Source organism: Stenella coeruleoalba (genome assembly GCF_951394435.1).
Source record: "Stenella coeruleoalba genome assembly, chromosome: 15".
NCBI lineage: Eukaryota > Metazoa > Chordata > Mammalia > Artiodactyla > Delphinidae > Stenella > Stenella coeruleoalba.
Window position 1 is genome coordinate 84,988,710 of NC_137161.1, and position 13,860 is coordinate 85,002,569.

Here is a 13,860-nt window from a genome sequence, read left to right on the forward strand (position 1 = left end):
CTGACGCCAGCTCTGAGCGTCCAGCACGGCTCGTCGGGAGTGCAGACCAAGCCCTGACCGGACGAAGGAGGCCCAATACTCACCCTCGGCCGGCCCGGCCGTGACGCTGGCCCGCAGCTCGGGCCCGTAGGCGATGGTCCGCGCTTGCACTCGGAAGAAGTAGGTCACCCCCTTGGTGAGGTCGCGCACCTTCAGCCAGCGCTGCCAGTTCCCCTTCACGTCCACCGTCACCACCTTGCTCACCCCTAGAGCCGCAGGGAAGGGCGAGAGGGGCCCTGAGCACCGCCTCTTCAGCTCTAATAGCCAGGAGGCCGCGAGGTTTGCTGAGGAAGCGTTTCTTACCACCGGGACTGTAAGTGGTGGCAAGGGCCGATTTTCAGCACACATAAGTGCCCTTAGAGTCTAAGCGTGGTAAGTGGGTGCTGACACGGGGAAGAACCGCCCACAGCACGCGGGAGGAGGCCCCGGCTCACTGGCCACGTTGGGGCGGGGGAGAGAACCCCGGCGACAGGCACCAAGGTGGGGGGGGCCCCCGACGTCTGGAGGGTCCCTCCCCACTTGGCTGGGAGCTGCACAAAGCCCTGTGTCACGTCGGAGGCGACCTCGGGCTTCCCAGCTTAGTCGGGGGACAGAACGTGGAGGAGGAAGATGGAGGAAGGCTCTGCGTGGGCTGCAGGCGGCCCCCCCGCGGGGCCCACTCTGCGGCCTAAAGGCTTTGTCAACGCATGACAACTTCATCCACAGACCCTGAAACATGACGAACCTGTCACCACAGAGAGTGGTGGTGACGCAGTTCCAGAGACCTGTGCCAGCACAGAGACGCTTCCCTCAAACACAGACACCGAGCAGATGTGATGCTGGGTGTAGGTTTAATTAGAAAATAGAGGTTGGACACTTTGGCAGGGGGATACAAACTGAAAAGTACACAAACGCAGCATTTTCCAGAAGGGAAAGTAGGGTTCTTTGGTAAAACAAGTCTGAAAATGAAGCATTCAAACAAAAAAGCTACATAAGCTCTAGACTGCGGGACTTCTCAGAGCCTTCAACACACCGATGTCTGTCAGGCACCTCTTGGAGGAAGGTATCAGGCTGGGGCAATTCCAGGCCTTGTGAGTCAGCAGAGGTCGTGCGGAAGAGCCGCGCTGGGGGCCTGCTGTCCTGGGTCCGGCGTCTGCGCCACCGTGTCCCGTACACAGAGAACAGCCGTGCTTCCCAAGACTAAGGGGCCACCTGCTCTCGCTGCGACCGGCCGGTGTTATCTGCACCTTGAATCCTAGGGTGGCCTTGACCTCAGAAGAGCCCAACAACATGCGTCCTTGCTACAAAGTGGGTCCAGCTTTCAGAGTCATCAAAGCAAATTCCTCTGACCCTACAGGCCTCCAGAAGCCCTTCTAGTTGGCTTACCGTCTTCATATTGCGCTTTTTATGAAACATTTGTTCAGCGACATGATTCTCTTCCAAGTTGTTTCGGAGCAATTTGGGCTGCTCTTGTGTGACTGGAGCTTTTCGGTAGAGAAGCAGGGCCACTTCTGCACAGAGAGGCCGCCCCTCAGCTGCATCGCTCCAGACCGGGGTTTCAGGGATGAGTCCACACCCATGGTTGACCATCACCAGTGAACACATGCGGGATCCTGCCAGATATAGTTTTCCTGGAGAGCAGCCCCTTCTTTTGTTAAAAAATGCCCTCCTTCTCCTCAGAGCAAAACCAACCCCGTGCACAGATCTTGTGAACTCTGTCCCGCCAAGAGGTGGAGCTGGTCTGCTTCCCTCCCCCTCCCCCATCCCAACCACCTCAGCGTCTTATTTATTCAGTCAACTTTAAAACCATGCCCTGCACCCCAAACCTCAGGGTGCAGTCGCCTGAAATACTTCCATTTCAAACACGTAAGAAAACATAAAAATAGCTCTTCTATGGAATCAGAGTCCCAAGAACACGGCTCAGTGTTCCGAGGGCCTGGGGGCTCTCCACGCAGCCAGGCCTACTTTCCTGGTGGAGGGACCCGGGGTCCACAGCACTGCAGTACCACATCGACGCCCCTGTTCCCGGGGCCTGGGCTGCAGGCTGCCCGACCAGGGTCTGCAGGTGTCCCTCCAGACGCTGCCCGGGCCTGGGGGAGGGGGCATGAAGAAGGGTCACCCCAGGGTGAGGTCACTGTTTTACAACTGCTTTTTACTCTCTTTACCACAAACTTGTGCATGTGCATATCAACGTAAATATCATATCCTCGGTGATCTTCACAAGGGAAGCGGCGTGACCACAGAGAGTTCATATAAAGATGCTCGAGCTTCTCCCTACGTTTGCAGCCATATCTCTGGGAGCTGCACGGGTCCTCTGAGGCATATGAGAGTACCGAAATGGTCCGGAGTCCCGCTTCCTACTTTCACGGTTCCCTGCCTAAATCCCAGATCCAACCGCGAAGGGGGTGAGGGCCAGGCTTCTCCAGGAGACGCCCTCCAAGAGGCCTGCGCACCCATCAGATCAGCCAGCTGCCCTGAGGGGAGGAGACATAGCATCGGGGCACTGGGGGCCGCTGGGGAGGGATGGGCCCAGGTGTGGGGACGCAGGGCAGCCAGGGCTGGACCGAGGCCCGAGGTGCCGGGCAGCCTGCCCTCAGCGGGTCCGGGAAGCTGTGCGGTGCTTTCACAGCCACGGCCTGGCGTTCAGCCTCTCTGTTCTCGCCCACGACTCTGTCCACGGTGTCAGGCCTGCTCAGCTAGGCAACGGTGCGGTCTTAGGTGAGAACGCCCCAAAGAGCCCCGGCAGAGGCGCCCAGGGCGAGTGCCGCTGCTCCACGATCGGCCGAGGGCGGGTTCCCTCTGAAACTCGCAGGGCCGGCCAGAGGGACGGGGAGTGCGGACGCCCCTGGATCTGGAGCCTGTCCCAGGCCTGTTACTTCTTCCCCGTGAGACGCCGGGCGACACACTGGACCTCTGCAGGCCTCCGTTTCCCGTCGGTCCTGAGTGGGCAGTGCCCACCTCACAGCAGTGTCAGGAGGGCCGGATCCCAGACCCTGCAGTGACTGTTCGAAAGCACGTCAAGCTCCGGGCGCTGCGATCCACCTGCGTCCCCGGCTGCAGCTCTCCCGCTCCGCGGTGGCCACGCTGCCCCAGCACCCACGGCTTATGGCGGCCACCGCGGAGCTCAGCTCGCCATCCTGCTGGTCAGGCCTTGGGAGGCAGCTGGCGTGGCCGATCGCGGCCGGGCTCCTGCGTGCAGCTGGTCCTCACGTGCCCGGCAGGTGGCCGGCTGTCCGCCAAGGCAAGAGGACGGATAGGTCACGTCCCCAGCATCTCCCCGAGGGCCGGCTCAGGCGTGTCCACGAGAGGACAGGGTGCCTCCCGCGTGCAAATGCTCTCCACGCCTCCGCCCGCCCCACGGCGGTTACTGCTCCAGTGGCCACTGCGAGTCATGCAGCTGAGTCCGGAGGAACGCAATGGGGCTCGATCTGGGGCCTTCCTGTGCTCGACCCACGACACCCACCAGCAGGAGGACCGCCACCAGCAGCCGCTGCCCACGCCCCGGTGACGGCCTCCTTACGGCCCCACTTCGGCCGGGCCGTGCTCCTCTCTGGCTGCCAGCCGTGGCCGCCGGAAGGGCCCAGGACTAGTGTACATCTGGCTAAGTCAGGGGTTCTGGCTGAGGCCGTGGTCCAGGCGGGCTCGCGGTGGGATCCTGGGACGTGATGCCGGGTTGGCGGTGAGCGGGGCACTTCGGGAAGGTCACAGGGTCACCAGGGCGGCACCAGGGCAGTGGGTCGGTGAGCTCTGCTCCTGGGGAAGGGGTGTTTGCTGGTTGCCACGGAGGCCGGGGGAGGCTCGAGGCCTGTGGCCAGCCTCACTCCAGCGGGAGCAGGGCCCGAGCTGTTGGGGGGCAGGGTGGCCTGCGGTTGGCGGCCCGGCTTGGTGCCGCCCTGGTGCTAGAGGCAGCCCTGCGACACCTCAGGCGGGACTGGACGCTTCCCGTCACCGTCACCGTCACGTGGGGTAGCCCCAGCCCTGGACCGGCCACTCGACAGGCAAGCAGGCGTCAGTGGGTCTGGGCCGTGCACAGCCAGAGCCTGGCGTCTGGACAGTTTGCTGCTGAGGGCGCAGGAGCCGGGGCGGCGGCTGAGCGAGCGCAGGGCTGAGCCCCGTCCCTGCTCCAGTGGCAGGGCTGGCGCACTGTGGAGACCCAGGCTGAGAGCAGCGGGCCTCCCCACAGACACGGGACGCTGCTGCGGACGGCGGGCGGCTCGCTACTTGTGAAACGAGGCGAAGACGGCTGTGACCGAAGTGACTCCACCTGTTGTCACTCCAGGGAACGGCAAGCCCCACCCGCGGCCGGAAAGCAAGATGATTTCCTGACTGCCCCTCGGGCTCCGTCTCTGCCGCTCAGCATCACGTTTACGGTCAGAGACACAAGCTCCGGACGTTCGTTCCCCATCACGCGACAGATAAGACCTCGGCTCTTGAACCTGCCCGCCTGGGTTCGAATCCCTCCTCTCCCCTGTTCCCCAACCGTAGGCTGGGGACAACGTCTTAAGGGCCCGAAGCCCGACTGCTTTTTTTTTTTTTTTTTTTTTGCGGTATGCGGGCCTCTCACTCCTGTGGCCTCTCCCATTGCGGAGCACAGGCTCTGGACACGCAGGCTCAGCGGCCATGGCTCACGGGCCCAGCCGCTCCGCGGCATGTGGGATCTTCCCGGACCGGGGCACGAACCCGTGTCCCCTGCATCGGCAGGCGGACCCCCAACCACTGCGCCACCAGGGCAGCCCAGCCCGCCCGCTTTGTCTGTGGCGTGAGGACAGATGCGGCGCGCCCCGCAGGGCTGTGCGGAGCATGAGGAGAGAACGCAGGAGAGCGGTGGGTGCGGCCTGCTGTGTAGCCAGTGCCGGAGGGGCAGCGCCTACCGGTCGGCGTGCTCGGTGGGGTCGCGTTGGCGGGGGCACCGGGAGAACCCTGTGAGCTGCTCGTGGCGAACCTGAGTGTCCAAACAACGTGAAACAAACAAGCAGCCCCGGGGACACCGGGAACTGGAGCTGCTGCTGCCCCCCGGCGATGAGGCGGGGGCGGGGGTTAGGCGTGGGGAAGCTCTGCAGCAATTCTAGTGCCTGACCGTGCAGAGGAGGGTAACGGGGGGCACAGCCAGGCCCCGCTGCGGAATCCGGCCGGGCGGTGGCCTCGCCGGGAGGCCAAGGAGACAGCTGTGGGCCGTGGAGTTTCTGGAAAGACTGTGCAAACCCCCCCACACAGATGCTCTGCTCAGCACTCAGTCACTTGCCGGAGGAAGCGCGGGAAACCTCACTCACGGCCTGGGGTGAGGACGGAGGCGGAGGCCAGTCAGGCACCGTTCTCGGCAACCCTTTCTCATCTGGACGGCACCAGTGGGTTAATATCCTTGAAAAGGTGTTTGGGACCTGGGCTCGTGGAATCTGCACGCACGTGCGTGTGCAGGGAACGCAGGTGAGCAAAATGGAAGTCTCCAGCAATTCTCGGCCCTCCCTCCCTACCTAACGGGCGGGAACGTGGCCCGTCTCCTTCCGGACCTTGACCCAAGCCACGCCCAGGCCACCTGTCCGCAGACAGGCGCTGGGTCCTGGAAAGACACAGCAGAACGCGCTGAATCAGTGCTGGTCCCCAGCCTCTCGGCTGTTCTACAAACCGTTTCCACACGTCGCCTCTGCTGTTATTTACCTAAGTTCCCGTGAGAGGCAGGAAGGACCCTCTGCCACCTCTACTGCTATTTACCTACGTTCATCGATTTTCTGAGACGCGCGTTCTCCCCCTCACATTTTTACATCTCTGATTTGGGATGCAGCTCGGAACGGATGCTTCAGGAGGACTGGCCGTGGCTTAGTGGAAGCATTTCTTCGTTCTCAGCACTTCATAAAATAACAATGAACCTCCCAGGCCGTGGCGGTGTGGATTCGATGAAATAAAATCTGGGCTTAACTTTTCTTCTTCGAATCAACTCCCTGTTTTACTTGAATGTGCTTGTTTTAAAAGGAAACTTTTATCGTGGCTTTAAATGGAGAGCCAATATCATTTGATGTGTTGGTGATATCTTTTCCTCCCAGACATTAAATAATCCATAATTTCTACAGTCTGTCTGTGTCTATGACCAGGGCCTCACCTCCCTTCTCTGCACCACAGTGCCGGGCACACAGTGGGGACAGAGAGGAATGCCCGCTCGGCCCTCAGTGTGTGCTCCGGGAGTGGGGCAGCGGGCAGAGATGAGTGGATAAGAGATCAAATCAACACAGAGCTGGCGGCACTAACTACAGCAGGGGCGCAGGGACAGAGCCATGCCGTCACGGCCCAGCTCCTTCCCCCCCGCCCTGTCCACCCCTGCACCTGTCCTCTCCTCTCCCGTCCATCATCCCCGCCCGGAGCCCCCTGCCAGCCCCCCTGGTGGCGCCGGGGTTGATTCAGCCGCGGATCCCGGTCTCCTGTAACTCAGACCCGGCGCCTCTGGCTCCACCTCGGCCCCGTGTCACTGGCCCTGCGGCCGCCCGGACGACTGGCATTGCCCCCTCCCTGCAGGCCCCGCGTGACCGAGCCTCTGTGGGCCAGTCTTGTCTCGGACGCTGGGCGCCTGGGCCCTTCCTGTCCCTCAGCGCCTGTCCCCGCTCCACGCCCGAGGCTCTCACGCAGTCCCACTCTCCTCCTCGTGGCGCTGATCGCTATCAGACTTGTGTGTGTGTGTGTGTGTGTGTGTGTGGTGTGTGTGTGTTCGTGTGTTGCTCTCTCCTCCTTGGAGCACAGCTCACTGCGCTCAGGAAAGCAAGGATCTCGATGAACAGGTCAGCTCAGATCCCAGCTTCCCTGAACGGCACCTGGCACACAGCAGGTGCTTAAGAAAGACGTGCTGAGTGGAGTTCCCTGGCAGTCTAGTGGTTAGGGCATGGCACCTTCACTGCAGTGGCCCGGTTCAATCCCCGGTGGGGAAACATCCCGCAAGGTGCGGGCCCAAAACCCCCACCCCCGACACCAAAAACAAACAAAAACCTCGCTGAGTAAACAGAAGAATGAGGGCAGCCCCAGAGGAGCACCCGAGGGAAGCGTCCGGGCCCAGCTGCCCACGTGGCTCCAGCCTGCGGCACCCAGGGTGGGACGAGCGCTGAGATCTCAGGCGCAGCAGGAGAGGCGGGTCTTGGGTGATAAAGAGGCCGGGTCAGGGGCCCTGCGGAGGGGCCGTGTGGAGCCCCGGACGCGCTCAGTCGGTCCACCCGCCCCTCCCGGCGCCGTGCCGTGTGGACGGTGGGTGTCACGCAGCCGGGAGGCTTACCTTGGACGGGTGCTAAGGGCTCGTACACCACTCGGTAGCCCTGCAGGACGCCATTGGCTGCCGTGGGCTCCCCCCACGAAACGTTCAGCGTGGTGGAGGTTACTTCCGAGAATGCCAGGAAGCTGGGGGTCCCGGGAGCTGGAGGACAGGACAGAGAGGACGTCACCAAAGCCCCTTTACGTCGTCTACATGCGCGCCTACGCCCCCGTGTGGAATAGGGACCTTATTAGATGGAATCTCCAACTTAGTGAAGTCTCAGTGCCGTGGATGCAAAGGAGATTTATCGGTCATCTCCGAACTTCCCAGGGTCAAAATCAGAAACTCAGAGCCTCCCGAGAAGAGCGGAGAAAACGGCGGTGTTTAAACACAAAGGAGCCTGAGAGGTGCAATGACAAAGGCATAAACACGAATAATGGATGGAAACAGAAAATGCGGTGCAGACAGCGCCCTCTTCTAGCACCTGCTGGAGGATTCCACGGGCTCCAGTTCTGCTCCTCCGCGGGGGTGGGGGGTGGGCTCTCCCCTCCCCTCCCCTCCTGGGGGGCCCAGAGCCTCTGAGGACATCCCCGCACACGGGTCGTCATCTGAAATCCCACGGGCGCCCGGCCATCTCCCTGTCCCCCTTGGTCTGGAGATGGGGGAGCTCACGCGCCACCCTGAGCTGGAAGAAGCTCCTGGCAGACGCAGAGGCAGGCTGTGTGGCCGGGGAGGACGCCGACCCCGCCCGCGGCTCCCGTCCGCCTGGGCCCCGTGGGAGGGCCGGGTGGGTGCTGGCACCCAGAGCTGCCCCTACCCCAGTGGGCACTGACGCCCCCCTAGCTGGGTTCCCCTCCGTGCTCAGAAATGCTCACTGAATCGGCCCCCACTTGCCCCCCTTCCGTCCTCCCCCGTCCCTGGGGGCCCTTTGGCCCTGTGACCCGCTAGGCCCGCAGCGCCCGAGGGCCTCCACCTCCTACCCTCGGCCCCACAGGTCCGCCCATACCCTTCCCGCTCAGAGCCCACAGTCCACAGACAGCTCCTCCCGGGCTGCTGGACGGGCCCCGAGGACGCAGGCCCTGCAATGCAGTCATGGTCATCTCCCAGGGGGCCTGACTCTCAGGAGCCCCTGTTCCCAGGAAGGCTGAACCCACAGAGGTTTGGGGAGCCCGGAGCCGGTGGGTCTGTGCCCCACGGGCTCCCTAACTTACACTGCCAGCCTTCCACTCCCTGCATCTCAAGAAGGCCCCAGAGCTCCCGGGACCCAGGGCCCAGCCGCCGTTCCCTCGGGAAGCCTGGTCAGCCTCAGGAAGCGCCCCAAACCACTAGGGACTCTGCGAGTCGCCAGGAGAGTGAGTGGCTCAGAACGTACCCCAGATCAGGAGAGGAGGTCACGGGCAGTGTGACCCCTGGCAGGGCAGCCCGGCCACGCCCTAGGACCTGCGCGGGGCATGTGTCTGAGAGACGGCCTGCCAGCTGCTTCCAGGGGACTCTGTGGCCCAGAGGCCCGGGAAGGCCAACACTGCGGCCTGGGCTCAGCACATCAACATACAAGGAGCTCCCCCTGCCCCGGGATCTGGACCCTGAGAGAATCCCCCGGAGGCCTGGAGCAAGTCCTGCCGGTGACAGATGAGGCCTTGTGCAGATGGAAGCCCGGCCCCCCATTGCCCACGCTGCTCACGCTGGTGAATGTTCACGGGGCAGCTCCACGCAGCAGGCCTGGGCTGGGCGCTGGGGACACCACACGAATCGGACCCAGAAATTCCCAGCTACGCGGGATCTGACTTACAGGACGGGCAGAGCGGAGAGCCGAGGGAATGGAGAGGGAGGGTCGGGGAACAGCGCCAGGGCAGGGAGGTGCCCCAGGCTGTGGGAAGGAAGCCCGTGTCCTCCTACCGGCCTGGTGGGTCCGGCCCTGCCGGGGGTCACTCCTGGGCCCGTCTCCAGCGGCGTTGAAGGCCGAGATGCTGACCAGGTACTGGGTGTGGCTGGTGAGGTTCTTCAGCTTCGCCGTGGTCTCGGGCAGGAACAGCACCCTCATCTTCTCCGTCTCGTTCCGGCTGTCCGCCTCCCAGTAGTAGATCTGCCAGAAAGAGCCGGAGGCTGGAGGCCAGCGCGGGGGGGAAGGGGTGGCGCCCCCTCTGTTCCTCAGCCTGGGGGCGGGTGGCCACTGAGCCAGAGGGGACCTGAGTGCTCCCGGGGGCCGAGCTGTGCTCTGCAGAGTCGGGGGTGGCTGAGGCCAGGCCAGGGTGGACGGGGCCTGAGGATGGAGGTGGCATTTCGGTGGCATCTCCTTCGGCTGCCAGGAAAGTGCCTTTTCTCTCACAGGGCTGGCTGTGGGGGCCCTGCCCCTTCCCCCAAGCTTCTGGACAGAAGGGAGACCAATCTACCCCCTGCTCCAGCCTGTGGGTAGAACAAGTCCCCAGCTTCTACCCTACGCTCCCACGTTTTCTTTAAGGCTGAGATCGAAGGCTTGGATCAATGTGACCCCATACTCCGGATATTAAAACAGCCAAAAATAACTTGGAGACGAACCACGTAGGGCTTAGCCCTGCTGGAGCAGCCCTTGTTTCTCCTGGGTTCCGTTTCTTCTCGTCTAGCTTTTAATGCGCCCGTGGGCGAACATGATGCCCGCGTCCAAAGGTTTACTAAGGTCATCAGAACTGCTTCCCTAGACAGCTGGCTGAGAACCGCTGCCCAAGCCAGTGCCAGCCAGGCCACCCACAGACAACCCCCATCCACGGATCCACCTCGGCTCTGTGGGCCTACAACAGGCCGGGCCGTGAGAGCCGCTGGCCACGCGCAGGGCAGCCGAGGCCCGGGGCCTGCTCTCCCGCGCCCCCATGCCCGGCCAGGCCGGAGCGGAGCTGGCGGGGGAGCCTCGCCGTATCCGCCTGCAAGACGCAGTTCAGCTGCTGCTCTGAACTGGCCAGATGAGACGCTCTGCTTGAACAGGCCTTACTAGCCTGAACTCAATATCCAGGTTCAATGTCTCTGTCATTAGGAAATTAGGAAACATGTTTTGGACATACATAAATAGCACCTTGGCTCCGGGCTCAGGGGACTTTCCGTTACCTCATTAATCACTGCAGGTGCCCTGCCGTGGAGGACGGTATTTATTTTCACAAAACACCTACAAACGTCATTTTTAAAGGGACGTTGAATTGGCCCAATAGTCTTCAGGGGAGGCTACCATGGAGTCTGATGGCTGCTCGACGTGGGCTCAACAGCCCAGCCTCACTCTGGAGGAAGGCGGGGAACTCTCAAGGGACTGCACTTCCGGATGGTTCTAGCTGACCTCACGGGGTCCGAGCCCCCTAGGCAGGGGTGAAGTTGGAGGTGGAACACTGCGGGGGCTTCCTGCCCCCACCCACTCTGTGCCATTGTTCATCACCTGATGCTCGGACTGCAACGGGCTGCTGCCTTTCTTGGATCCCCCCTCTGGGATATTGAACGTGGAATCATGACAGTGCAGTGTAAGGGTTCTCAAAGTGAGGTTCCCAGGAGCACGCAAATCCTTGGACCCCATCCTGGACCTACCGAACAAGAGACTCGGACCCAGGGCAGGGCTTGGCGCGGGGGGAACCTGTTCTCCTGAGGGCTTCCCTTTTACTGTCGGCAAAGGCGGTGGAGACTCCCAGAGGGGGTGCAGGGGGCGGGAGGCGCTGCTGGTCGCGCGGGGAACTGGGCTCCGCTCTCCCAGGCCAGAGGCAAGGTCAGGCTGAGCCCGTTCCAGCCGCCCGGCTGGGGGCCGAGGGTCTGTCGGCCTGAGTCAGGACGGGAAGCAGAAGCGGCCAGGGTCCCAGCGGAGCCCTCGGGAGATCTGGGGATTCAGGCCACCGACCCTGGCCCGCAAGTGACCTGGAAGGAAGAGGCAAACCAGGCGAGAGGGCGCCTTGCCTTGTAGCCCTGGATGTTTCCGTTCTGGCTCTCGGGCGGCGGCGGCTCCCACGTGACCTCCAGCTGGCTGGCCGTGAGTGGGTTCACCTGCACGTGCTGCGGAGCCATGGCCGGGGCTGCGGAGAGAGCAGCGGGGTCCGCTGAGAAGTCCCGAGACCCTGCCCTGGACCACACAGCTTGTCTGCCAGCATGACCACACACCCTCCTCAGAACCGCGCCTTTAAATGCATGAAATAAAACCTGGAGAATCCCAAAGAAAACCGATTATATCGAGACACAGCAGAGCTTGGGAAACGAAGGTGTGACACGGTAACCCACGTGCTTGTGCTTGTGACTGAGCCCTGAAGCCAGGCTTAGGAGCTGCTCGCGCGACACCTCTGAGGTCAGGTGGGATGAGCAGAGACGGCGCAGCAACCTCCAACCTCGCCAGGACGGGGGCACACCCGGGGGCACACCCGGGGGCCCTGCTGCTGAGAGAGTCCCAGGCCCCAGGGATGCGGCACTGGTACGTCGCCACATTCATAACTGAGGGAGATGCTCAGTTCCAGGTGGAACTCGGAGAATATAAAGGCATTTATGGGAGCTCCCTGGCGGCCCAGTGGTTAGGACTCTGCGCTTTCACTGCTGAGGGCCTGGGTTCGATCCCTGGTCAGGGAACTACGATCCCACAGGCCTCGCGGCCAAAAATAAATAAAGAAAGGCATCTGTGTTCCCACCACGAGTCCCGGATCCTGGGTAGGAAGCCGTGCTCCAGGTGGAGCTGATGTCTGCAGACCCGGGGCTGCCCCTTCTCAGGGACGGAGCACAGAGGCCACAGCTGCGCGCCCCCCAGGAGGACCCGGTCCCACTCCTTCCCTCCCAACCCCGAGGGCCCCCGGGTGCTGTGTTGGTGTCAGCAGGGCCACACTGTGCAGATCAAAGGTGAAAGGTGACTGACAGGGCGCCATGGCCGTGGCCTCGTGGCCTTGCAGGCAGCCGCGGGTAAGTTGGGAATGACGCGGAGGACGCACGTGTACATTTGGGGACATTTCTCCCCTCTGGCCCGTCTGTCCTCTGCCTCCCAGGAGCTACTCCTTCCTCCCACCTGGGTGACTCCTCCCCCAGTGAACTTCACGCTGGGCTGGACCCTGGGGAGCTCCGCGGAGCTGTTGGGGACATTGCTGCAGGGCCAGGGCGCCAACCCAGCACCCTCACGTTCCACGGCCCTGCCTGCGGCCAGGGCGCTGCCTCTTGACTCGAGTCTATTTAGGGCCATGAATGGAAAGGACCACGCGTCAGCGGTCAGCGCCGGAGGGAGACCGCCCAGCTCACAGTCTCTCTGGAGAGGCCTCCTGGGGAGAGGATGACCTCCTTGAGGCGCCCCTCCCCCGCTTCTTCCCCTCCCTGCTTCCCCACCACCAGTGCAGAATAAAATAGTAATTAACGCCCACTCAGCCTGACACCGACTGTTTATTCTGCTCTAACCGCGCGGCTCCTGTATTGTCACTGCCCACCCCGCCGCTAATGGAAATGTTAATAGCCCCCACCAGGTGGCTGCGACAGACGCTCGGCCTCATCATCAGAAATGCTTATTTACCGCCCCATTAAACAACAGAATCGCACAAAAAAACAATTCAATCAAAACTAACCGGAGGAATTTTAACAGCCACATTAATAATCCAAAACATAAATAAAGTTAATGTCTTCTGCGTGTTTGCCGTGGGCGACTCTATCACAAAACTACTGTCGTACGATTAAAACGCGAAAGGCAAAATGGAGCACAGCCATTACCCTGGTGGCGGGTTAGGACCATCTGTGCGTGGCCGCCCCAGTCCCCCAAGTTTCCCTCTCCAAGCACAGCCAAGCCCAGGGCCCACGACGGCTCTGGGGTCGACACGGGCTGGACAAAGCCTCCCTCCACCGCCACCCCCGGTGCCGTCCTGGGCAGCTGAGCCCCAGGTGCTGCTGTCCCCAGGCTGAGCGGTCTCCATGCCCCCCAGCTGTCCTACAGCACAGCCCCTTCCTGCCAGAAGAATGCTGCAGGTGACAAGGCCTCTTGTGATGCTAACACAGCAGGGGAGGGAGAAACCCAGGTGAACACCGAGCGGAGCACGCCAGTTTCAGGACTTATTTTTCTGGTTCCTGAGATCCTCAGGGTCTCCACCCTGACGGGAGCCCCTGACGTGCAGGAAGGCCGTCTGTCTACACCCCCAGCGCAATCCTTTCCTGTCAGGAAGGTGCTCAGTTTGGAAACCGATGGAGCGTCTGGTGGATCGCGAGCCCCTTGTTCTCCAACCTTAGCATTTGTGGAGTACGGCGCTCGCGAACATCGGCTCAGAATGCTGTGTTAAAAGGCATGAAATTCGTTTTTAAAAGCACGCTGGCCTGGCCTGGCAGTCCCTGGCGTTTGCTGATACGCAGATGGCCCACGGACAGCGCTGGAGGGCGGGTGCAGGGTTAGGGCACAGAGCGGAGATTCTCTCCATCCGGCGTCTCGGCCCAGGCAGACGACGCTTTCCCACAGCTGTCACCCACCGGCCTTGAGGGATCGCTCCCGCCACCCCAGCCCCGGAGAGAGGTCCGGGCAGGGCAGTGATAGAGAAGCTTCCTGGACTTCTGGCGGCTCCTTGCACCTGACAGCAGTAGTGGAATCCCAGCGATTTCTGGAATCTTCTGGGATTCTGGCTGAGCGCTGGGAGAGGCCCTGCACAGCTGGGTGCTGTGGGCTGGACTCGGCG

The 13,860-nt window shown here is 62.2% G+C and overlaps 1 protein-coding gene across 1 annotated transcript in view; it reads right to left on the minus strand.

The window, feature by feature from the left end:
• SDK1 (sidekick cell adhesion molecule 1) overlaps nt 1-13,860 on the minus strand; it is an 816,979-nt gene that overhangs the window by 32,395 nt on the left and 770,724 nt on the right. The window contains exons 36-39 of the mRNA XM_079943718.1: nt 11,144-11,259; nt 9,140-9,326; nt 7,268-7,405; nt 84-245 (exon numbers count right to left, since the gene is read on the minus strand). Coding sequence (XP_079799844.1) covers nt 84-245; nt 7,268-7,405; nt 9,140-9,326; nt 11,144-11,259 — 603 coding nt within the window. The remainder of the gene's footprint in view (nt 1-83; nt 246-7,267; nt 7,406-9,139; nt 9,327-11,143; nt 11,260-13,860) is intronic.